At 43.6% G+C, this 25,107-nt stretch overlaps 1 protein-coding gene across 1 annotated transcript in view; it reads right to left on the minus strand.

The window, feature by feature from the left end:
• NOTCH2 (notch receptor 2) overlaps nucleotides 1-25,107 on the minus strand; it is a 79,900-nt gene that overhangs the window by 43,325 nt on the left and 11,468 nt on the right. The window contains exons 3-5 of the mRNA XM_031595726.2: nucleotides 18,498-18,757; nucleotides 17,443-17,778; nucleotides 12,475-12,597 (exon numbers count right to left, since the gene is read on the minus strand). Coding sequence (XP_031451586.2) covers nucleotides 12,475-12,597; nucleotides 17,443-17,778; nucleotides 18,498-18,757 — 719 coding nt within the window. The remainder of the gene's footprint in view (nucleotides 1-12,474; nucleotides 12,598-17,442; nucleotides 17,779-18,497; nucleotides 18,758-25,107) is intronic.

Genomic DNA, 25,107 nt, shown 5'->3' on the forward strand with positions numbered 1-25,107 from the left:
CATTTAATAATGGCCTACAAATTTTGATGCAAGCGTGTGCAGATCTTCCTCCAATTCACAGAACAAAAACATTTAGTGTTTCTCAATGTACACCCTAGTGTTTCTCAATGTACACTCCATTTGTGATACTCAAACCACGATTCCCCCTCTTTTCAAAGTACTCATATCTCAGCCTTCAGCCCTGTGAGCCCTGGACTTTTTCCCTCTGTAGCAAAAGAATAAACCAAAAAGTAGAAGGAAGAAAGGAGTTGCACAACTGACTGCTCTGTGCGAGTGCTCCTCCCTACAGCAGGAAGACCTCAAACCCAGGATTTTATCATTTGAAGAAACAAGATAACATTGCAGTAGCAGCACTAACAACAATAGAGCTTTCAGAATTAAAACTCATTTCCTGGATAACTTCATAGAACAGTTGGGGAGGAAACCTAACACTTACATTGCTACCTACACAACAGCTCTCTGCATTATACAAACCAAAACCACACATTTGTCATAGTAGAAGTTGCCTGTTCATTAGCTTATCAGCAACCAAACTGGAAAGAATTGGTTATCTCAGACTGGTTCCTAGCAGTCATGTGTATCTTGCATCATCAACACAACTGACTTCCTTTAAAAAAAATAATCAAGACGTTATTTGCTTATTATAAAAGACATTTTCCTTCTCCTCTTGGAGGAGGCCCAACAAAGATCAAAGAATACATGCTCTCATTTGCAGCAGAACTGTTTTGCAGAAACATTCTTGCAGCACCTACATCCTCCTTTTGGCTGCAGCCAATTTAAACTTGGTGTCACTGAGGCGTGAACCATTTTCAGCTCTGATGCTGCCACACAGAAGTTCTGTGCCTTTCTCAAATCATTTGTCCTGTGATACACTGAACAGCACTCATGAAATACAGTTTTCAGGTTTGGGTTTTTTTTATTGTCAGTGGTATGTGGTTTTTGTTCTTTTAAAGCAAGTTAGGTGAAGATTACCCCCTCAAACTGTCTGGATTTGCTATTGCCTTCCCATTTGAAATGTCACAAGTGTTATCAATCGTTTGTGATGCTCTTTTTTTTTTTTTCCTAGTACTTGCAGTCCATTCCTAGAAAGGACAGTATCAAGTGACATCACCGCTGCGCTCTAGGCTGCTCCACGTTTCCACCATCCTAAGCTGAAATAAATTTTATAAGGAGTAACAACACCTCCACAAAAGAGGAAAAATGCAGAGTTTAAAGTTCCTTGAATGATTCAACTGTGTTTCAAGAACGTAAGGTGTTTGAGCTCCTTATATATGACCTTCATTCAGCTCCCCAAATGTATCACGCTCCTTTTGCAGCTACTAGGTCACAATCACATTAGTGTTTAATTATGAATATGAATGAAACACAGCCTCGTCTTTCTGCAGTTTGTTTTAAAGACAAAGGAGATTAAGCTCGGATTATAAGAAAGGCATAAATGAGCAATGAACTACTGCATTGTACTGTTGGCTATTTTAATGAAAAAGGCTTGTTCTCTATTGAAGCTGTAATTGAAAGCCAGATTTAAATAAGGTCCGGGCAAAGACACACCAATCCAAAATATCATAAGGCAAGCAGAACCTATCAAGCTAATGGCATTTCATTAGCACCCACAGCCTCATCACCTCCAGGCAAAACAATGACAGGCTTCAGAAGATTTCGGAACCATTTTTTAAATTATTACAAACACGAGACCAAAGTCCAAGGCTACTGAGCTGGTGAGAATACAAAGCAACTCCAAGCTCACTGAAAATGCTTGAGATCTTATTGCTGATTTGTGAGCTGAGGGGCCTGGAGATGCATTACACAGCACAAAGTCTTCAAAAGAGAAATGAGACCCCACTATTTATAAGAAACCCCTCGATCGCTTATCTGCGCTCTTTAATCTTTAATGTTAGCAACACAAGATTAATGGTCAATGTTGTTAATTCTTCAAGACAGTTTCCTCTGTCAGAAACTTGCACACATGTATAACTGGCTTCCAAAAAAGCCCTCCTGCAAAGCAGCATCATCACTTCATTCTCAGAGAGACCAAACCATGGCCACACCACTCTTCAGCATCATGAAATGGCTGGTGCATGCTCCCAAAACGGCCTCAACTCCTTGTGCAAACACCACCAAGAGATGAGCATTTTGGGCATCCGTTGCAAACAGAAGATCTGATGATTCTGCTTTTTTTGCAGCCTAGATTTCCATGCAGTGTCTGTCTTGTGAGCTTCTTGAATGGCTTTTTCACAACGAGCATATGACACAAACAAGGACTTAATTCCAAATTTCTCAGTGAATAGCCTTCACAAGATTTCTCTCTGACTCTGTAGATTTAAATTAAGTGAGGCAGAACTTCCCTTAAATTTTACTTGAGGGATGCAGCTTGACTTAACTGTAATGGAACTAAGCCTATTTACTTGTAGCAGCACACTTGGTAACCTTTTCTGCTTTCTGCTTACTAAGAAGAAACAAGTCTTTCATTCATAAACTGAAATTCAACTTCCAAGTGCAAACTTCTATTCGGTTTAGCCAGAAGTTTCAACAGTTATTTCTCTACTTGTGCTTTTGCTGCTTTTACTCGCATTTCTAAAAGAAACACTGCAAAAGCAGTGTGAGCTAGGGAAGATGTGAGCTTACATAATGCTTCCAGCTCAGATACACAAATCGTACATTTTAACAGGCATGTAAAAACACACATAAAACACAACAAGAAAGGAAGCACAGATTACTCCAAGAAACTAATAAAAGCCTAACCTGACCTTGATATTTGCAGAGCCTGGGAAATCAGCAAAATGCCGACTCAGGTTTTGAGTGACCTTGTACAAAGTAAACAGCAAGTCCATACTGTGTTTCTAAATTGGAAACTAGAAGTAGAAAAAGGGAACAGCCTTCAATTCTTATGGCTTTTTACCTACTACGAAACTAAGTTACTTCCTGTACGTTTCCCTTCAGAAAAGCCGTAAGGAATACAGCAGACAAGGCACGTGGGCTGCTCCCATTGACAGACCCCTGGGCTCAGGAGATTCTCCTCCAGCAGACATAGGATGCAGTGGCCTGAGGTCCAGTACATAGCTGTGCCAGTCTGCACCAATGAGAAATAGCCTCCTGCTTCAGCTCTTTTTAATACAAAGGAAGCAAAGTTTACAAAGGTAAGGCAGCACGTTAAACGGGTGCAATCCTACACAAGGACTGGAGTATTAGTTTAGGACAAATAAGAAAACTAAATGGAACCTGGGAAGCAGCAACAGATGAATCCGAAAGCTGATGCCGCTGAGCCAAACACTCTGCATAAAATCCAATTTGAAGACAGGAAACCAGACTGATCCCTACAGCTGAATGCAGGCAGGACATTCTGTCAGTTCAACCAGAGGTCTTCATATTTGGCAGAGCATATTTTCCATAAAGGAGAAAGTTTTCTTGGCCTCTTAACAGCTCTCCAGCAGTGAAGATTGCTGATGCACAGCTGTAGTACAAGAGCCAAAGCCTCCTGAGAGGAGATCTCACATGCAATTTACGCACTAAAAACATTCAGTAGGACAAAGGACACAAACACATAACAGTGCCTTGAAAACTGAGCTGGGAGGAGTTCACTGCATCCATGTCTCATAAAATAACAACCACCTCAGCACTGGACTCAGACTGAACTGGAAATCAGAATATCTTAAAAGTTTAGTGATGCTGGAAGGGAAAGATAGTTCAAGTTTGCATGAGACCCACTGGAAAGGAAGGAGCCTGAGGATTCAAGACAGCTGTGCTGACAGCATCCCTTCAGCTTGTCACTGCCCTCTGACTAGCACACCCATACACTAAGGTCTTACCAGCACTCTTGGGAGGGCTATCTAAAAAAACAGTGGATTTGAGTAATTTTCCCTGAAAAAATAATTTTAATTCACAATGTATTGCAAAGATTATTGTACAGCCTTTGAACACCATCAGTGTGACTGAAGAAAGCACGTCTCATTCGAACTGTTTACATTTCTTTCCTCTTTCAGAGGACAACTAATTCGCAAGGTGAACTGCATCTTAGCAAGGCTCAAGAACTGGCAAAGTGATAAGCAATGGTGTTTGTGTCAATGGCAAATTCTAATTACAACAGAAGGTTAAACAGTGCAATACTTCATGGGACCACAATGTTACTTCCCATCTCCAACCACCCATGCGCTCGTTCAGGATGCCAGCTGGCAGAGCACATCTGTCTGGGGAAAGGCACTTCCCTGTCCAGTCCTTTCTTTCAAGGCAAGGAAAACACCACCCACGTTGTCTGAGTAACCCAAAGCACATTGCTCTGTCGGGTCAAAACATTGGTTTCCTCAAGTCGCTGTGCAAGACTCCTCAGTAAATGAAAACGCGTAGGAAAAATGGCCTGTGGAACCATTGGGTCTTTTAGATAAATGGCATTTGTGACAAAATACTTTAGCTTCCATGGTTCTGATTTGTGTATTTGGAAAACATTCAGTCTATCTTTAACCCACAGAATTATTTATACTTCTAGAGAAAATTAATTTATAATTAATGAACACATACAGACACTGGAGCATTTAATTAAAGGCCTGGAAGATGAACAGTAGGCAGCAGTATCTTCAACAAATGAATATTTATATTGTCCAAGAGGAAGCCAGGGAACTTCAGACAGACTCATCCAAGTGAGGTTGCTGGGCAGTGCAACAGCAGAGACAGTTTGCTGCAATAAATGCCAATACAATACAGAAGAAACAGACTTCTCATGGAAGGGTTGTGCTAGACACTCCTTGAGGAAAGACTTCAGCTTCCCTGGAAGAGATCAGTGGGGACTTCAACACAGCTCACTGCTTTCATAAACAAAATAAACATCACTGATGAGACATCTGACTGCAAGGAAGAACAACTAATGCAAACAGTTGGGTAATAGCAGTGCCATCACTTTGGTTTAGAGCACACTATGCAGCACTGAAGCCACCACCTCTTAATAAAGAGACTGAAACTGGGGTAGAGATCAGAATCTGATAGACTGAAGAGAAGAATTTCATAAGAGACTTACTGAGCAAATATTATTCAGAAAGCGAGAAAGATCATGATAAAAGTACAATAGAATGGTTATTGCAAGGAAGATACATAAGAGAGCAAATATTTTCTTTGTATGTTTTGCCACCTGTTGTAATTTGCTGACACAAGGTATCATTAAAGCAAAGAACTTCAAACTTCTCTGCAAGAAGCAGTATCTTTGTGCAGATCAGTGCTCAGAGCAATGAATGGGTAACGCTAACAGGAAAGGCTCTCACATGCACGATGTCTGATCACATCCAAATTCCAGACCCTCTGGTGAGACCTCAGTAACTCCCTATGGAGGATCAATGAATATAATTGCTACTCAGCTGCAAGGATGGCTGGCACAGGAGTTCAAAGGACCGCGTGCTTCCATCTGCAAAAAGTCATCTCCTTGCTTGCACGTGTCTATTAAGGGTCTGCACTGCTTAAGTGCTGAGATAGTTTTGCCTAGATAAAGAGCTGGAGCCAAATACTTTTCCCCTTTTAGAAGAATTCAGAATGGAGAGGCATCACAGGTGTGAAAAAAAAGTGCTCTGTGCTGAGCATATTACAGCACCTTAATTCCCTTTGAAACACACAGCTACAGAGCAGCATAGCAGTAACAACCATTCCCAAACTTCAGATGATGTTTTCTTTTTGTGTTTTTTTTTTTTTTTTAATTTGTTTGTTCCATTTGTGGGTTTTGTTTTTGGCTTTTGGGTTTTTGTTTTTTTTAAATAGATCTATTTCACCTTGAGCAAAGTCAAATGCTGTCCCGGATACTGAATACTTTAAGCAGTTAATAGAGAACTTGAACATGTGAAAATGAATCTCTGCAACTGTAGTGAGCAAAAATCTGTGTTTATTTTAGGCTAATACAATGGGAACAACAGTTTAATTTCATAACTGCACTCAGAGGCATGCAGCAGAACTAATGGGCTTTTACGAGGGATTTTACAGCCTCCAAATACAAAACTCTGGGCTTTAAGAGACATACACACACCCTTATCCACCAAGCACTGCCCTAAATTGCTCCACAGACTACTGGGTGGGGAAGTCCTTTCTGACAGTGCTATTCAGAGCCAGCGCTACAAATGAATAGAACAATAGCCAAGCAAAATCACTAGTGCACTGATGATGGATTGGTTTAATATGGCAGTGGCTGGTGAAATGATTGGGCACAGCAGGAGGATAAAAAAAAAATCAAAATGCAATAGATATCACTGTGCTGCTCTCCATTCTGCTCTTCTCTTAAGCTCCTCTGGAAAAAGCCAGTAAGCCAGGGAAATCCCTACCACAGAGAAATTTCTGCAAGGCAAAATGTAACAGCTGGAGCTATACTGACAATAAAAGCTTCCTATTCTTAAGCTATCTCAGCAACACATCTCTATTAATTAGCCAAAGATAAATCACCTCTTCCAAGTATGATGGAAAGGGCAGAAAGTGCCAGCAACAAGGCAGCTGCGAGCAGCACAAGTGTGAGCTATCAGCCTGCTCTCAGGCACATATCCACACACTGGTCCACGGTGGTCTTATTTGTTTCAGAGCCAAACAGATATAAGATGGACTGAAAGCTCAATACAACTCCACAAGAGACTGTTTGGCACATATGACTGCAAAGAGCACTTCCCAGCTTGGAAAGTCACCAAAGGCACAATGGAAGAGGCAGCAGCATGATTTAAATTGGATGCTGTCATTCTGTCATTGCATCAATTCAGCCGTTAACACCTGAAGTGTTTTATTGCTGCTACCTCCCCATCAAGGCCTGCTGTGGAGAAGCAGAAAACAGCAGGCAGCAAACTGCAGGTTATGTAGGTGTTCCAGAATTCATACTGAGTAGAGTACCAGCGCTGTAATTTGTAAGCCCTGCAACATCAATCTGCTGCACACAACGCTGGAATAAGGCACCACGAGAACAATAACCAGCATCCTATCTGATGCTTCCAATCATTTGTGCTCCCAAACTTGGAGCTGCCAGCTCTGGAGCCGGCCACAGGCTCCCTTCTCCCTTTGTATTTGCCAATTCAAACATGAAGGGAAGAAAAAGAATCATAATCCCTCTTGGCCTCTCTCAGAGAGCTGCCTCTTGGAGATCCTACTACAGTGACAGCAAATCACCGGCCAACTTTGGCATAGACAGCTCTTAGTAAGTACCCAAAGAGCTGCAGTGCTTTTTAATACAAGTTTGGAGAGGCACCAGAAAGTCTGCCATCGCTGCACAAAGGGAAAGTGATGTGCACACTGCACATCTGCCCATCAGCCAGAACCAGAGCAGGGAACAACCCTGGGAGCACTTCCCAGCAGGTAAGAATCAATCAGTGCTTTCCAGAAAGTAGCAGCATTGCACGTTCTGTCATTTAGGAGGCTGCTGTGTTCAAGATTTATCATCCACGTAATAGAGTATCAGAGTTGGGTCCACATGTTTTCAAGCCTCTACATACTCAAGCAAGGCAGTATTTTGTTTTTTTTTTTTTCCACACTAAGCATGGCTTGTTACCATTAGCATATCCTAATACAGAAGCTGGGGAAAGTGCTCAGCAAAGTCTTAAAAAGAAAATACAAGAGCATACAATCTTACCTAAAAATGTTAAACATTAGCTTTTTGATGTTTATCCTCCCTTCTTAGCAAAGAAAAGTCACGCCTGCCCTGAGTTTAAGGCTGGCATTTTCAAAGAAAACCAAGGTAGAGAGCAAATATTACTCTAATTAAATAGGACCCGAATCCTTAACTCCTCCCCTTTGAAAATTCCTGCCTAAAGCCCTGCAGAAAAAGTAACCCTTGTGCTAGCGTTTAAGAGCATATGACCAAGCTAACAGCTATTTTAATTAAAAAGCACTGCTCTGGCTGCCTGGAGAGGTTTTTCTGCTCAAGACAAACATTTGCTTCTTAAGCCAGCTTCCAAAGCGGGCGTTATTTGGTGGAGTCAGCTGTTAGCACACTGTGCTTTCCTTGAGACAAAGGTCTCCTAGATAGAATACGCAGTAGTTGGAGCCCCTTTTTGGGCAAAGCCTAAGCCTAAACAAACACAACTGCCATGGGAGCCTCACTCTCCCAGCCAGCGGGAGGGAAATGAAAGGGGGAGGACAGGCCAAGCCCACAGCAGCAGGGCAGTGCAGGTCTTCTCAGAGCTCCTGAGCACGGGCACAGCACGTCCCCAGCCCCACAGCTCATCCCACAGCTCCCAGCGTGGCGCTGCAGGAGGAAACAGCCAAAGACTTCACTCGATGGAGGATGCAAACCAACCTCTGTTGTACTCTGCCCCTAAAAGGTGACCCAGGCCTAACACGGGTTCAAACTGATCCTCCAGAGCACTGCACACTGAGCAGGAGCCTTCCTTAGCCAAGACAAACAAGTGTTACTTCAGTACCCAAAGCCTTCTTGACACAGAGCTCTGTAGGTTAGATCAACACAGTAAACAGGTGCATTTTAAAGACAGCCTTGTTTCTTTATCTGAGTTGTGGTCTGGAATAACTGAGCAGCCCTTATAACCCTGGCCTCACTGCCTCCTTGGAAGGGCACCCTCACCTTCACATGGTTTTACAGTGTGACTACCACCACCACTTTCTCTGTATCAGCTCACTCACGAGACCTCTGTAAATTTTATTCCTGATCCCAAACAAGAAGTCATGAGCTGGCTGGGATTTTTTCCTAGATTAGCGAGTCAAAGGGATTCACACCAACAAATACCAGAGCTGGTTCAGAGCAATGGTGGCTCAGAGCGGGGAGAGAAACATTCCTCCTCGGACAGCAGGGAGCCCTCTGCATGTTTAACTGCTGCAGAACCGCAGCACCAAGCACAGTCTTCACATGCCAAAGACATTAGCCAGGATTTGGGGCCCATTTTGAATCAAATCACACTCAAAGCACACTCAGTTTTCTGGCCTGCCAGGCAGAGAAGAACAGACTTTATCTTTTACAAAAGTATATCTATTTCTGAGAAATCTGTGACAGTGTCTTGAGAGGACATAATTTTTTTTTGTCAGGACCAATGTTTAAGACTGGGACAAGATAAAGTCATACTTCAAAAAAACAAAACAAAAAAAGCAAAAAACCCACCACAATTAACATTCCACAACAGAAAAGATCTGGGGCAGCTGCACAAAAGCAAGTCCAGGATCGTCCTGCCAATTACAGATTTAGGAGGCTGACAGTCATTACAATCCTATGAAATATGAGAACTTTGCAGGTGACAAAAACATCAGTGACAGCAGGAATTCCTCATCGTTATTGAAAGGCAAGATTTTATCTTTCCGGAAAAAGCAGCAAATGAGAAGGAGGAGGCACACACTGTAACAAAGGAGGAGCAGTGGGCTCTGTGAGAGGCATAGGAAATCAGACGAAAAGCAAACAGTCTCTCAAAAGCTGGATTCCAGTACCAAACAGAGGAAACATTCGAAAAATGCGTGCTTATGTAGTCCAGCCTACCACCTGTCAGAGAGCCACAAGAGGCAGATGGTTACCAAAAGGAACTGTAACAGATTCTGTTTTAATGAAGGATACTTCAGTACTGCTTTGCACAGAACTGTTCTTCACCGGATGGAATGGAGGCTTTTGATTTCCACTGCTGCACTATAAGCACTCATTAGGACAGACACCTTAAGAGTTGTTTGTTCAGCTCTCCCCTCTTCACTAGCCTTAAAGATGATTTACAATGTTATAAACCGTGTTTGTGCAAAAGATGGACCAGCACTTCTACTCCACTTCCTTATTGCTGAGTAACTCGTTTTTATTGTAGCTTACTGCTATCAGAACCAGCTGCAATTTAACCTTGAGAAAATCACCTCTCTCCAAATCCACTCCAGTAGTCCTCATCTCCAATCTGGATGCATACAGCTATCCTGCATCATCCTGGTCATTCGTGAAGAAAGAGACCGAAGTCAGTTCAAAGAAAACTTTCAAAGCTTACACCTCTGAGGTGTCACGAAACATCATCACTTGCCCACACATTTACTAGGCAAAAGGAAAATGATGAAAGTTGTAAATGAATTCCTAAAAGCCAGCGGGCAAAGAGCGTTTCAGGGCACAAACTTCACAGGCTTTTATGGAAAGCAACATACAGAAAGCCCCAAATAAAGCCCTCCATAAACACTCAGAACGGCAGTAACACTGCAGAGGAATGGCTATTGCTAAGGCATCCTGTGGACAAGGGCACAGTGCTACTGCCCTACATATTTCAGACATGACGACATGAACATGCATAGCTACTTGTGAAGATACTCATGTTTTAGTTCAAACACCAAAACTGGCGCTGTTCGTTTTGGACAAGATAACTCAACTCCCAGGAGACTCTAATGTTCATAGTTCAAGCAGCTAAACCACTGTTTCCTCAACTGTGAGACCAGTTTTAGTTCTCAACTGACCTGATTCTTGAAGTCTACAAAGTCAATGGCCTTGAGAAGCCATTATCTAAAACCACTGCTGCGTTGATAACCTTAACTTCACCATAAACAAAGGAAATTCTCAGAAAAAAGGATTCAATTAAATTGTTTTAGAAAGCCATGGGAATATAAAGCTTGGTGAGTTCCTCCTTCCAGAGTTTCACAGGAGAGAAGCATCATTCACGCATGTACAGTTCTCTGGATAGACTGCACAGTCAAAAATAAGATGGCCTAAGACTTGGCCACAACACTGACAATTTGTCTTAATGTTAGTCATGAGACCAGAAGAGGCTCAGAGGGAGAACCATCAGCTGCACTGCAAAGTGCTTCAGTGGTTAATCAGAGAGAAAATCTACCACAAAACCAAACAGAATCACAGCCCTTTACCACCATGGTCTCTTCCAGGTGCAGAAGTCATCCCTGGTTGACAGCAGCCACCCACCCAAACCCTGTAAGCAAGCTAAGTTTATGGCACTTTTACAAATCAAAAGAACCCTCGGCAGATTTTAAACTCACACTATACACATCCATAATCCATTATCTCCCTCCATCACGCTTCAGGAACAACCCCGAGATTGGTCTATTACTGACACGTTGGAAGCCACATCAAGGTTTGTAATTCCTGTGGCATGGAGAAAGACTTTAGGAATCACTGAATGATTTCTGGCTCTGCACCAAAACTCTTCATGCTTTCATTTGCAGGAAAGCCTTACCAACACTCAAATAAAGACGCAGTATACAAGAATGGTACTTGCTCATTCAGAGGAGGACTCACTTTCTCCTGTTTACATCAAGTTTCAAAGAGCTGTGCAAGCAGTGCTGCATTTCTCTCCCTTATGTGGTTTTAACTTCACTTAAGAACAGCCCATTTTAAAGTTAATGAGGGTTCTTAACTACCAGGTCTCCTTGACAGTCAAGGACAAACAGTTTTTAATGAGATCAATGCTTTCTGAGGAGAAAAAACCTAAAAATGAAACCCTTTGGTCTCTAGTAGTCAAACTCCTATCACTACATTTGTCTGAGCTACCAATCACTACAGGTGTTCTGATATCAAACACAGTGTTTTCTAGATAGAGAGAAGAATGTGCTCAAAGTTCTTCAGAACTAAAGGAGCTCATTCAGGCTTAGCTCCAAAACAAAGATCCCGATTTACTTACTGAAAGAAAAAATGCACATTACAATATGGACTCCATTTGCCAGTTCTAAGGTTGTTCCATTTCCTATGATTTTGAAAGAAGAGAAGAGTTCTACCCAACTGAAAAGTGTGCCAGCTAAGAATGACTAACATGATTTAAAAGAAAAAAAAAAAAAGGAAAAACCCACAAAACCGGAGGTATTTGTTTATTTTTGAGGTATGGGGACATTTTGTGACTAAAGATGACACTGAATTTCCTGTAAGCTACTTCCTTACGTCACGCATAATGCTTTCTTGAAATACATATTTTCCCCTGCTACAGACATACTCAGAATAAAGCAGACTCACTTAGGAAGCAAAAGTAGCTTCGCTTGTCGAAGAACTCAAGATAGAAATTAGCCAGAGCAGACAAACAGCAGTAGCAAAAGCATAAGCTTCCCATGCATCAGATTCTCTTCTCTCCCTTTTCTCACCCATGTTTTCTTGCAGACTGCTTCATCTCTTTAGCAGTGTTATTATCTACATAAGGATTATTATCTCACATTAAAAACAAAACGCATCAGGAAATCACTAATGAACAGACTTGAAATAGCAAAGCCATGGTTTGTGCTTTTGTAAAACACACACCCTCATACAAACTAATCCATACAAGCAGAAGCACAACTCAGAGTCGTGCTGCATGGTGCCTCAAGAATCACACCACTTCTCTGTCAAAATCACGTGCACATAAGCCTGCAATGCTGAATAGTGCAGTGGGAAATGTCTTGTAATGTGGTAGAGCTTTGATGCAAACAATCTTGCTCTAAAGGCTTCACTGACATCTGTGCCTCAGACTGCAGAACAAGTACAGATGTGAGCTACACTCAGCCTTTCACAGCTTACATTGCACGCTGGGAGGAGGCCAGAAGTCCCACTTTTCATTCCTGTGAAGTGTGCCCCGACCACACAGGAATGATTCCTATCGTACGTACCTGTCCACTGCGGTGGGCAGCGGCAATTGTAGGTGTTCACGCCGTCCACACATATACCCCCATTTTGGCAGTTGTGATTTGGGCAGTCATCAACGTTCTTCTCACAGATGCTCCCCTCGAAACCTGTTCGAAGCAGAAACAAAGCAGACTGAAATGGGCTTTCCAGTCTCTTTCGAAAGGGAATTCATCCTTTATGCAGCTTCCTCCACCACCCCAGTTTTTTCCCCCTTCCCTAAAGACTTGTCCTGTTAACCTAACCCTGATGAACCAGGACATAGCAAGCTGATCAGAGACTTCACTGAATGCCTCTGCTGATGGCATGTAGGTCAGATTACACAGAGCACCGTTCTGGACAAGTTCTCCCTATAGTGAAAAGGTACTTAGCATTCGCTTTGTGAACACCTCAGGATTGTTTATATGCTATGGCTCCATCAAGGTAGATCACATATGCTTTGAAAATGAGCTTCCAAATTCCTGATCTGACCATCTTCAGAATCAGGAATAAATCAGTCCATCAACAGATTAGCCACTGCCCAATCAATGCTGATAAATTAAGCCCTGACTGAAAAGCAGAAGAAACCAAATGCTGAAAATCAAAGCTCCTCATGAACACAGTCACACTCTACCATGCTAGGTTTTTTCTTTTCCCTTTAAGTAAGGCAGCTGTCAGTAATTCATCTTCCCCTCAACTTCACCTGCTGCTTTACCTCACGCTTCATTAAACAAACCTGCCACTTCTGCTGGTGAGATAGCTATTTATCAAAGCACAAGTGGATGCATGCTAGTGTGGATGAAGTAAGTGGTTCCAGAACACATGCATTAATTTAAAACATCAGCTTTGCCTCTTCACTGCTTTGGAATGTAGTATTAACTTGACACAGCCCTGTCATCCAAATCTATGCTTTAACCCCCCTCCACTTTTGATGTCCTGTTCCAGAAAGTTCCTTAACATCTGCATCAAGTTACACAAGCCCTCTAAGCAACATCTGATCCTCCACAGAGCCTGCTATGTGGCAGATGAGCCTGAGACTGTAAAGCTCTGAAGCTACTTCTCCAGATGATGGCTGCTCCCAAGACTGCTGCTCCTGAGACAATTCATGCCCACTCCCACCTTCCGAGCTTCTCCAGTAAGGGAGATGTTGGAAGCAAAGAGGAGCATTGTTGCTAAACCATATCAAATGGTCACCTAGCAGCAAGGAAGAACAGACTCAGCATAAAGGTCCCTGCAGCATTACCCTCTCTCAAATACCTTCTCATCTTCACCCAAAGATCCTGCCAATTTCATCACAGTGGGGTAAGTTAAATTGAAGAAAAAAAAAAAAATCAACATTTAGTCTGAATCTGTATCCTCACAGCAGTATCTTCCTGGCAAAAGCTGTATCAGCTTGCTTTTGTGACTGAGAATTATCCCACTGACCACACATTGCACTCATGCCAACAGCGTGATTATGGGGATAAACACCCAGAACAACAAGCCAGAAAGGCTTAAGCTCCTATCTCCTCAGCTTGGAGGATGTGAAGACTAGTCCTGCTTCCTAGTTTGTAGCAAACAAGTTCCTGAGATCGGGTATTTATTTAGAACTATCTATTTAAAACACTGCAATACTGCGATCCATCTAATTTGTGAATAAAGCTGCCCTAGGGAAATTTAGACTTCATTCTTAAAATCAGCCCTTTAGAGTCACAGTTGTTTGGGCCGAAGCACTGACATTGGAGCATGACACACACAAAGATGCTGAGACACAAACTCTTCCCAAGCTGGGTCCCAGGACCTGACTCTGTAGTTGCATCATCTGAGTTTTTTCCACAAAGCCAAAGAGTTTTGATGTATTTGGACACCTGATGCTGTTTCCTGCTTCTCCCTGTGCTGAGATTAACACACTGCTCTTTGCTTTCTGCACAAGGGCAGCCTGCAACCCATAACCTGACTTTTGCTCTACATCTCCAAGCACAGCCAACCACTGAATGAGAACCTCCAGGGGAAAAGCATTCCCACTGTTAACAGTTCTTCCTCCTCTAGCACAGAGGGATACAAGTAGATAAATTTACTGCTATGTCATCAGCAAAACCTCCAAGCCCATCCCACAGCACCAGTGCTCTCTGAATATTGAAAGCAGATATTAACTTCAAGCTGGAAGTTGGATTTCCTGCTGCAGCACTGAGCCATGGGTGCTGGACATCTCCCTTGCTGCACAGGGCAGTTTGATGCTCCACCACAGCACGGCGTGAGGTTACTTCCTCTTCCCAGGAAGTGTTGCAGCTCTCGTAAACAGCCTGTTCTGGCCTGACAGATAGCTTCCTGAACAAGCCTTTGGAATTCCCTAGGGTCCTTATCTTAGTTAATGGCTAATTATTTTGATGGATAACAATGAATAATCACTTTCCCAGCTAAGAACTTCCTCTATTGACTTGTTTAACATTCCACTGAATGTTAGTTGCCAAATGAACTCCTTTTTTGTCCAGTATTTATAACTACGAGCTCATTCTTATATTGCTAGTGCTTCAGGTTAAGTCCCTTTCACAGGAGTACTTTTTGCTATGACTGTTATGACTGACCTAGCCTGCCTACTTGTCTACACTCTTGTCTTATCTAAAAATCAGTGAAGCCCAGAGGAAAGGCAATTATACTACACAGACAGAAATTATACAGTTGCCTTTCATACAGATGTAACACTGACAGCATCTCACCACTTACACTTGCCACTTTTTCTGACTTTTTCTAGTACACGTGACTTCATGAATTGCCTCACAGAAGATTTGCGTAAACCCACAAGCAAAATGGGAACCTGAGAGTTGAAAAGGATCAGGTTGGCTACACTGTACATATACAGCACTTGCAACACTGGAAGAAAAAGAAAGGTGCTGAGACAGTGTAACTCCAGCTTGTAGCTTTTCTCCCTGTTCCAAACCTTTCATCTTCAAATACTTGTATTCACACAAAATGAAATTCATTCAGACGCAAAGAAAACTTCTAGGGGAAGCAGAAATTGATTCCAGTGCCAGTCCAGGAGTAATTTAATTACGCTTAAGGTTCAATTCAGGCACAATCAGTTCCTTCAAAACAGCTTCAGAGATCAGAAGACACAAAAATAACTTCGAAGACCATTCCAGATGTAACTGCTTCCTGCCACTGCACCCCTAACGCTGAGCTCTGGTAACATCTTCAGGCAGCCCAGAAAGAAGGGCTAGAGCAATTCCTTTTATAGTCACATTATTACGGGCACTGCTCCAATTAAGAGAGGGAGTCTAAAGAGGAATTCCTAGCCTACAATCTTGGCACTGTCTTCCAGACGAGCAGGACTTATTTGCTTCTTCCCAGGGCGTGACAGGCCACTGCTTCCAGCACTCCAGAGGTGTCACGGTAAATAGGGCACTGTAAAGGGAAGGAAGTGGCTCGGAGCCTTGCTTTTATCTTACAGTTTAACATCAGCAGCATGGCCCCCTTCAGCCCCTCTCTCTCTTTCTCCCCCCCCCCCCGTTTTTCAAATGATTTGTTTTAAAAAATGAAATCAGCAAAACAACACAGCCAACTTAAACAAATACAGGAAACACAGAAGTGAAGACTCTCAAAGCAGCACCAACTCCCCCCCCCCCCCCGCTCTACAAGTTGTGTTACAAGTCCAAAAAGGCAAATTCTAATCCAAAACCTCTGTGGGCAGTGTGGGTGCGTAACTGTTACTATAGCAATCTCATTTCTCTTTTCTGAGCATCCTTGAACCAGCCCACACACTCTTCTGGGGAAAACGTGCTCCTACTCAGACGTGCGTCTCTGTAAAAGTGACAAAAGCATCCTGCCTTATCAGCATCACAGCATCAAGCCCTGCAGACTTCACCTGCCTCTCCTCTTCTCCCCACCAAGACGTTTCTGCATCAGATCTTACATTTCCCACACTGGCTAAATACATCTAAGAAAATTCTCAACATTTCAAGGAGAAGGTCTCCAAGAAGTACTCTTCACAACTTAAGTTCTAAATGCTTCAACAACCTCAGCTAATCCTCATGAGAACACAGTGAATTCAGCATCCATGGCAGCAACATCTTTCATATAAATAACAACAGCAAAAAAATGCTGAAGGGAGGAGGGCTTAGCTCTCTACATTACCACACACTAACTGTTCGTGTGCCAGACTGCAATACAGTTAAGTGGAAGTCTAGTCAAAGGCATTTCCAAACAATCAGTTTCCCAGGGACTGAATTATACAGTACAAAATACTGACCAAAAAAAAAAAACAAATCCTAAAAAATGATATGCAATGATTATTAGGTGGGGATGAGACTGCCAGGGTGCTAAGCAGGTGTTCCCAGAGCCCTCTCAGCAGGATATACAGCATCAACACAGCCCACGGTACTGAGTAAGCATGCTATCCTCGCTGTGGATGAACTCAGAGCAGATAACAGCATCAGAAAACTTCCTGGTAAATTATTTTTTATGTGTATGATGGGGCAAAAAGGTTGTAGTGAGTTGGAAATAATACGCTGTCAGACTTGGAAGTACTGGAGGAGAAAAGGAAAGAAAAGGAAACTAACGAGCTTTAGGGAGAGGGACTGAGAAGGAAAGACAAATATTCATCTTCATTCAAGCACTGAAGTTAACCCTGTGACATGAAACATGTCTCTACGGGGGTTACGTTACCAGAGTCTGTATCAGGACACACTCCGACCTTGAACACGTCAGTTTTTACTTACTTAGTTCCCTGCCTCCAATTGGGTTCCAAAGAAATCTGCTGTTTTCTGGCTGTGATCCAACCAGTCCCATCACTTACCCATCTGTTTTACCTCTTCCTTTCACACCATAAAGTACTGACACCCAGAAAGTTAAGCTCCCAGCCGAGTTTCCCACCTGATATTTTGCCCCTCAGCCTTACATTACAGAGACAAACGCTCCCAGGGAGAAGTTTTCAGAAGAACATAGAGAGGAATGCAGTGACAAGGCTACAAAACCAAGCACTTGGAATAAGCAGCGCTTACCTGGCAGACAGTTGCACTCAAAGGTGAAGTCACTTGTTTGGTGACAAGTTCCTCCATTCATACAGGGTGATGGAGAACATGGCACATAGGTGCTCTCGCAGCGATGCCCTGTGTAGCCTGGCTTGCACTGGCATCGGAATGAACCATGCAAATTGATACAGGTCCCACCATGATGACAAAGGCCTGATGTGGCACATTCGTTCACATCTATCTCACACTTCTGGCCAGTGTAGCCAGACTGACAGATGCAGGAGAACTTATGTCCAGATACAGTACATGTACTTCCATTGGCACAAGGTTGAGAGGTACAGGCATCAATCCACTGGCAGTCCTTTCCTGTAGGATGAAGACATAAGAAATTAATGTGGAAAACAGTTCCACACATCATGCTTCAGGCTACCCCAAAATGGCTGAGGCACTACATCTTAACCTAAACCATGTACATAAAGTGATTACAGGAATTATTTTATATTTTACAATATCTGAAACAAAATTAACTTGCTGATTACAGGAGAAAGTCTGTAACTTATATATACATTACCAGCAAGATATAGAACTTTGTGATTTATAAAAATAACCCATGACCTGAAATTGTACCACACTGCCAGTCACTCTCTTGTTCTACTTTCTCTTCAAGAAAGGAAGATGGGAATTTCCATGCTTCTCCTCAGGCAACCAATTAACATTTTCCCACTGAAAGATTTTGCTGGCCAAATTGACTTCATTTTCTCTAGAAGGTAGATTGTGAATTAAAATTGTAACCACCATTTCAGAATAGCTTCTACAGTCAGTTTTCCCACGGGGACAGTCCCACAAGACATAAATATCTTTCTGTTTACGTGTAAAGGGTATGGAGTTTGACTTTCTCTTCCCACCCCCTTTAGCTCTTTTATTTTATTTTTTATTTTTTATTTTTATCATGAAGTCATTTGGACTTCATTTCATTTCCTGTGCGTGAGCTATTAAATCTGAGAGCACCTCAACTGCCCCCAAATGTTCTAGGACTGGGGAATTCACAACTGAGGGGGTCTGAAGGCACAAATGCAGAATCCCACCTGTGTAACCTGGAGGACAGACACACTCATATGTTTCCTGGCTGTGAGGATGACACGTTCCTCCGTTCAGGCAGGGCTGGGACACATAGCAGATGTGTGATTCAGAGTATTGACAGTCCTCTCCCGTGAACCCTGGAGAACATTTGCAGGTGGCCTTTCCTATCAGAGATGTGGTTTCACAGGTTCCCCCATTCTTACACGTATTGCTTTCACAGGGGTTCCTATATTGGCAGTAGTCTCCAAGATAGCCTTCTCGACACCTGCAGTAGAAAAGAAATTATTTGTAGTGCGTTCACCTTAAGCTTTGGTATCATGGAAAGACATCAAGAACGAAGTCCGCCCACCATCTAAGTTCTCTGAATTTGCCATAATTGACAGTAACACTGACAGTCCCAGATGATAAAGCTGTGGCAGATGAGGCCTTTCTCCAGGGTTGAGCAAATGTTACAGAAACAACTGAGAACTGAAGTTCAAACTCTGAAATCATTCACTATAAAACAAGCCAGTACTGCCTACAATCACAGTCGCATGTGACATCAGAACAATTTCTCATACTTCCCTTCAAAACCTCAGTACAAACCCAAGTGCTAAAGAACTGCTGAGTAACGACCAACTCCTTGCACCCATCCCCATATTCTAATCAGCATCCTTTTTCAAAACGAAATCTAGCACTTTCAGAAACAGGAATTAACACCGGGTACCACCCATCTCCCAAAACACTTATAAAGCCTGTCCAAGGGCAGCGTCTGAGGGCCTCAGGATTTTTAGCAGATCCCTTCCCTCAGCACTCCCGTGAGACAGGAACACCGTGCTATCCTCCTGCTGATAGCAAACGTGGGACTGCGACGTGCAGCAGCCTGCCCTGGCTGAGCAGCACCAGCACTGCAGGCAGGTCTCCCACGCCCCTGGCGAGCACCCTGACTGCAAGGTCACTGTTCCTCCCTCTCCCACAGCAAAGAGAATACACACATACACACACACACTATCTATAACCAGGGTAATATTTTATACAAAGATCTGCGATTACAGAATAATTGCAGTTATTTCTCTCTAACCTAAACTTATGTCAATACAGCCTGACTGTGCTTGGCAGCTGCAATCCATCTTTTAACTGGCCTTTGTACCACAAATTTTCCATTTGATTTCCAGCGATACAGGACCCAGCCTGCAAACATCACCTCTGTGCCACCCCTTCCCATTTGTTTCAGAAAGCTGCAAGATGGTAAGGCTGGATAAAAAACACTGCCTTAACACACACAAAACGTGACCGTAAGCTTGCTGCTTTTTCTGCAGAGCACAGCTGCATGCTTTTACTGCTAAGAAACCTAAGACACACACAGCCTGTGAAAGAGGACACGCATTTCACTGCACAGATTGAGAGAAGAACATCAGCTATGCTTTCCTCCAGAACAACACAGATGCAATTATTAAATCAGTGAGTTATTCACATCCAAAGAGAGCTCCACGAAATGCATGAAGTCTCCAGCTAGCCCCAAGACAAGAATGTAACAGTGAAGCCTTTTCCTTAAGCATTTCAGAATGCACGGTGGATAATAAGCCTTAAAATTGAGTTTAAATCAAGGAATGGCCATGAAGCTCTGTTTCCAGAGGGGCCACACTACAGGGGCCTGCTCTCATTCCTCTGCTATTTAACACTTCTATCAATGAATAACAAAGGAAAACATCAGTGCTGATCAAACTCGAAGGTGAAAGAGAACACAGGTTCCTGACAGAGGAGCACAGACAGCTTGACAAGCCAGTTCCAATGTGAAACATACTGTAGCACTGCAAAGTCACATCTCTACAAACAAAATACCTTGAAACATTCTCCCCAAAACGGGATACTGATGAAGGAAAGATTGGCTTGCTCTCGGGGCTCCCAACGGGCAGTAAATGAGATTATGCTACACCTGATGTCTGCAAAGCACGACTGCTGTATTGGTTTTGGCGTCTCCTCTTGAGGAGGGAAGGATTGAAATGGATTCAAAGAAGCCAACAGTAACAATAGAAATTTGGGCACAAAGAAAGGCTTGTGTCTATATACCAAAGGGAAAAGGAAAGGAGACAGTTAATCAAAAGCTCCAAGTCCCCATAAAGAAACTAAGGTTCAACAACAGATCCCAGTCTGAAGGATACACATACAACAAGACGTGGGAGTCAGAAGTTCAAGCTACATAAACCCCAATTAGAAATCAGATGAAAACTTTATTTTCAGAAACGGCCATAGTCTCTCAGCAGCGGAGAGAAACAACTGGAACAACACATTTAAGGCTGCAGTGGAATTTCTCCATCACTCATGCTTGTTTAAAAGCACACCAGGATTGGCTGCTGCGGGAAGAGCATGCACGCTAGTTCAAACACAGCTATTCAGAGAGGCTATTATCTGAGTTACGCAACAGGTCATTACTAGATGACCACAACTGTTTTTTCTCATGTTAAAATGTATTAACCAGCTTTAGCTGCACAGCGAAAGCAACTAAGTCATATAATAGATGTGCGTAATCCTAATTTACCATTCTCCACACCCAAATTAGGCTCCTTTCACCATGCAGTAATACTTTCAACTTCATACCCAAGAACAGACATGAAAGAGCAGCTTTTGCAGGGCAAGGCAGGATTAAAAGAGCCTGCAAGCACTGAGGCAATGCCGTTTGCAGACTGTCCTCTGCCTCGTGCCGTCCTCGCTGTAACAGCTAAAGGCTTGCAGCACTAGCTGCTGCCACAGCACAGGGATGCAAGCTGTGCATCCTAGGCCTAAAACACGGCTGTTCTATAGAGCTGCCATTGCAAATGTCCAGACAGAACTCAGTCTGAACAACAGCAGGCTGCAGCACGGCTGTGCAGGAGCTCCATCGCACGGATCTGGCACCCAGTAGGCACAGCTGTGCCAGAAGCTGCGCGACGGCACAACTCCCACAGCATTCACAGCTGCACTCTGTGTGCTGCGCAGCTCTGCTCCGAGCCTGTCCACACGGCTACAGTCACATCATCATTCTGGACATCTAGACACGATTAATTAATGGGCAACAGAACTTCTGTCCCAGAAGGCTCACAAGATTTCAGTATTGGGATTCCTGGTTGCACTGTGGCTGAGGATTTGGGCAGCTTAACAGCACACCAGGATCCAAAGCAGACGGGATCTGTTTGCTTTCTCTCATGAAAGAAAGAGCAACAAAGCAGAGCTTCTCAGCACCCCTCCTAGGACATCTCATCAGGCAAACAAGAGGCTTCCAACACTCCTACCCGCTCCAACAAACACAAAACCGACCAAAACACACCTAAAAGATAAACCCTGAAACGCCTTTTCATTTGAAGGCTGTAGAACAAAATAGAAAGTCTAGAGAACATCCCATGTTTTGTTCATAAGCAAATAAATCACTTCTGGAAGCTCTTCTCCCACCCAGCATTCAGGGACGGGCTAACTACATCTAACTGTTGCCACCAGGTAGCAGGGAGCCCAAATGCTGGTTAAGAGCAGTGCTGGTAAGCTCCGACAGGAGGGCTGAGACCTGTGCTCCATGCCAACACTCATATCACCCACAGCTGGCCCAGAACTCCCTATGTAGCCCTTCTGGCACAAAGCGACATGGGTTAGTGGGCAATACTGGTGGTGTGTGGATGGCTGGAGTAGATGATCCTAGGGGTCTTTTCCAACCTTTATGATTCTACACTTTGGTAAAAGCAGAGGAGTGCTCCAAGACCGGGCTTGTTCCAGGACCTTCTGAGGCTAATCAGAAAAACATGCACTCCAGCAGGGAACAGCAAAAGCTCTTTTAATTTAAGCTCTTTATTTCCAGATAAGGCACAGCCTTACAGAACATGCCAGAGAGAACGTGTCTCCCTGTTGAAAGCTGCTAAGTCAGGTATACCCAGCCCTCATCCCCATCATTTTGCTCTCCTGATTAAGTGCTCAATCACACAGTTATGCAACTTTCCCCTCCAGCAATCCAGCACAATCCTTTCTGAACATTAAAGAACGGAAAACCTGCAGTCCAGATTTTCAGCCATATATCCTGTCAACAGCACTTGTACTGGCGACTCAGCTCTAAGTGTTGGCGTTGCCCCCCATTCATGTTGGCCACTGAATGGTCTCTATAAAAACATAGGCAAACACTGAACAGGAAGACCAGACTTCTGAAAGGACACCATTATCCGTTCAGAATCCCAGCAGCACTCCAGCTTCCCGCTACTCCTCTTTAGTTCTCATCCCATCTCTTTAGGAAGAAAACAACAAAAAAAACCACCTAACAACCCAACTACTTGCCTACAGCACAGCTTCAAATTGTAGCAGCTTGCGTCAGCTCCAAGTGACATGCTCAGAACAGGAAATCAAATCTTAGCCAAATCAGAGCCACTGTTTTCCCTCAGTTTTCCATCTAACTCTCTGAAAAAGAAACAGGAAGGTGAAGTTTGTTCTGGCGCTTTCTGGAGAGACATGAGCTCTCTAACCTACTTCAACAGGAATTTAATCGTTTAAGAACAAATTTCACATACAACTTAATTCAAATCATCATTTCTGAAAGCTGGAGAGTTTGAAATGGGAAAATGTCCTGTGGGCTGCATCAGTTATGCAGCTGCTTCTAATTAAAACTTCTCCTTTACTCTCTCTGGGCTACTTTCCAGCACAAATACTTTAGTTGGAGCTCAACCCATTTTTTTCTTCCTTTTCAGCTCCAGCCTGCCTTTGCCTCAGCACAGGCTCTCATGGAGCAAAACAAGAGGTGTAAAAACAAAAATGAAGGTATTCATCCAAAACTGAAGTCTCCGCATACCTACAAAGCTGCATTCAGTCTGACTAGCGCTACAAAGCGAAAGCTGGAGACTCCCAAAAGCTGCATTTTTTTGGCTCTTCTGCTATGAAAGTACACTGAATTTACCCCTGATATTTAACTCTCTTTTCCTTTGAAAAAGCTCCTGGAAAATACGTCTGTTCTGGTGGAAAAACCTTCTCACCTGCCACGTTATATCTGCCTGCTCACATTCATCAGCGCAGCCTCTGCAATTGCGCTCACAGGCAGCTTTAACCACGCTACCAGATGTTTGACTGTCATGGGAGTTTCCTATTCGGGCCCAGTGATATCATCTGGAGATGCACAGAAGGAAGCAGATGGCTTTAATTTGAAACGTGAAGGGAAGAATTTCCTCGTAGTTTTGCTTCTCCCCCCACCAGCCCAACACTCCCCTCGCTTCCATTGGAAGATGCTTCAACAGCGGAGGGAAAAAAAAGCAGTCTGATGACTAACGTGAGAAGGGTCTCAAATATTTCGCTACAGATTTTAACCAGACTTCCTTCAGGCTCCCAGCTTCTGACTCCCACACCTACACCTCCTCTCAGGAGGGAGAACAGGATCCTCTGGTTAGCTTAGTAAGCGTTCCTTCCCATGTCTCAAGGCTCTCGTTTATGCGTCATACTTTGAATGCAAACCATGGGATGGGACAGCCTCTCCGTTCTGCACTTAAAGCAGTACACAACTATTGTCTCTAGCCCACAGAAAGCACTTGTACTGCATTCAGCTTGGCTGTGTACAAAGGAGGAACTGGAGCTGAAGCTTGAATGAGCAACATTTAGTTCACTGTTTTTTTGACCACCTGAGCTCTGAACGGCTCTCAGTCCGCACGAGTAAATGACAACAGAAAGTTCTGATCAAGTGACTCAAGTCACTGCTCTTCCCAGATTTGATGTGGAAAAGCGTATGTACTCTCCCCCTTTCACCTCTGCCCTGGTCTCTAGGGTCTCCTTTAACCACTGAAGGGAGACTGAAGGAAGCAGGAAAGGGCAGTCCATTCTCAGAAAGGGACAGCTTCTCAAATTTTGTATTTAGCCTTTCTGGAAAACTCTCAGACCTCATCCTGCCACCAGATCTCCTATGGGTATTCCCCATTGACTGGCCTCGAAGGGATTAGTCCCTCAAGACCGCCGCTGAGAAGATATCTGCTTCAGTCCCTGAACAGTTTTAGCCTAGGATCTTGTCTTCAGTCCCAGAAGTCCTCGTAAAAGACTTCTCACTCAGATGTAAGATGATCCACAGCTGGGAAGAAAGGTGGGTTAAAATCCCAGCATGGGGGCTGGGTTAGAAACCCCGTACCACCACTCTGCTGCCTCTGAGTGTAGCTTTGAGGTCCTGCTAAACCTGTACCACACAAATTAAAAGCATGCACAAAATTGAGCACACAAACAGAAAACACACTGCTCACGGAAGAGGCACAAAAGCACACAGCTGCACAGGGCCTGACAGCTTCGGGCATACAGGACGTGCTGTGGGATACAGCCCCTTTGACACCAGCCTGCTCCAACAGCCTCCAAGTCTGACTAAGCACAGCAAATGAGCCCCAGTTACTACCACGCTTCTTGCCATCAGCTCAACAAAAGATGAGTGCTCAAGCAGTACTTCAGTTTGCATGGAGATATTGATATCCTTTCTGGACACACACAGAGCACAGCAGTTGTAAGGTCAAAAATTCAGTCTTAAAAGCCTATAAAACATGAGAAGCAGCAAGGCCCAGCTTCCTCCCCCAGGCCCGGGCACCCCTACCCCAAACTCCCCTTTTTCTCACTTCTGCTTCTCTCGCTGGCACAGTCTTGCTTCTGCTCCCTGCTACTGGGGCACAG

The sequence above is a fragment of the Phasianus colchicus genome, chromosome 9 (genome assembly GCF_987193195.1).
Source record: "Phasianus colchicus chromosome 9, bPhaCol1.hap1.1, whole genome shotgun sequence".
Lineage (NCBI taxonomy): Eukaryota > Metazoa > Chordata > Aves > Galliformes > Phasianidae > Phasianus > Phasianus colchicus.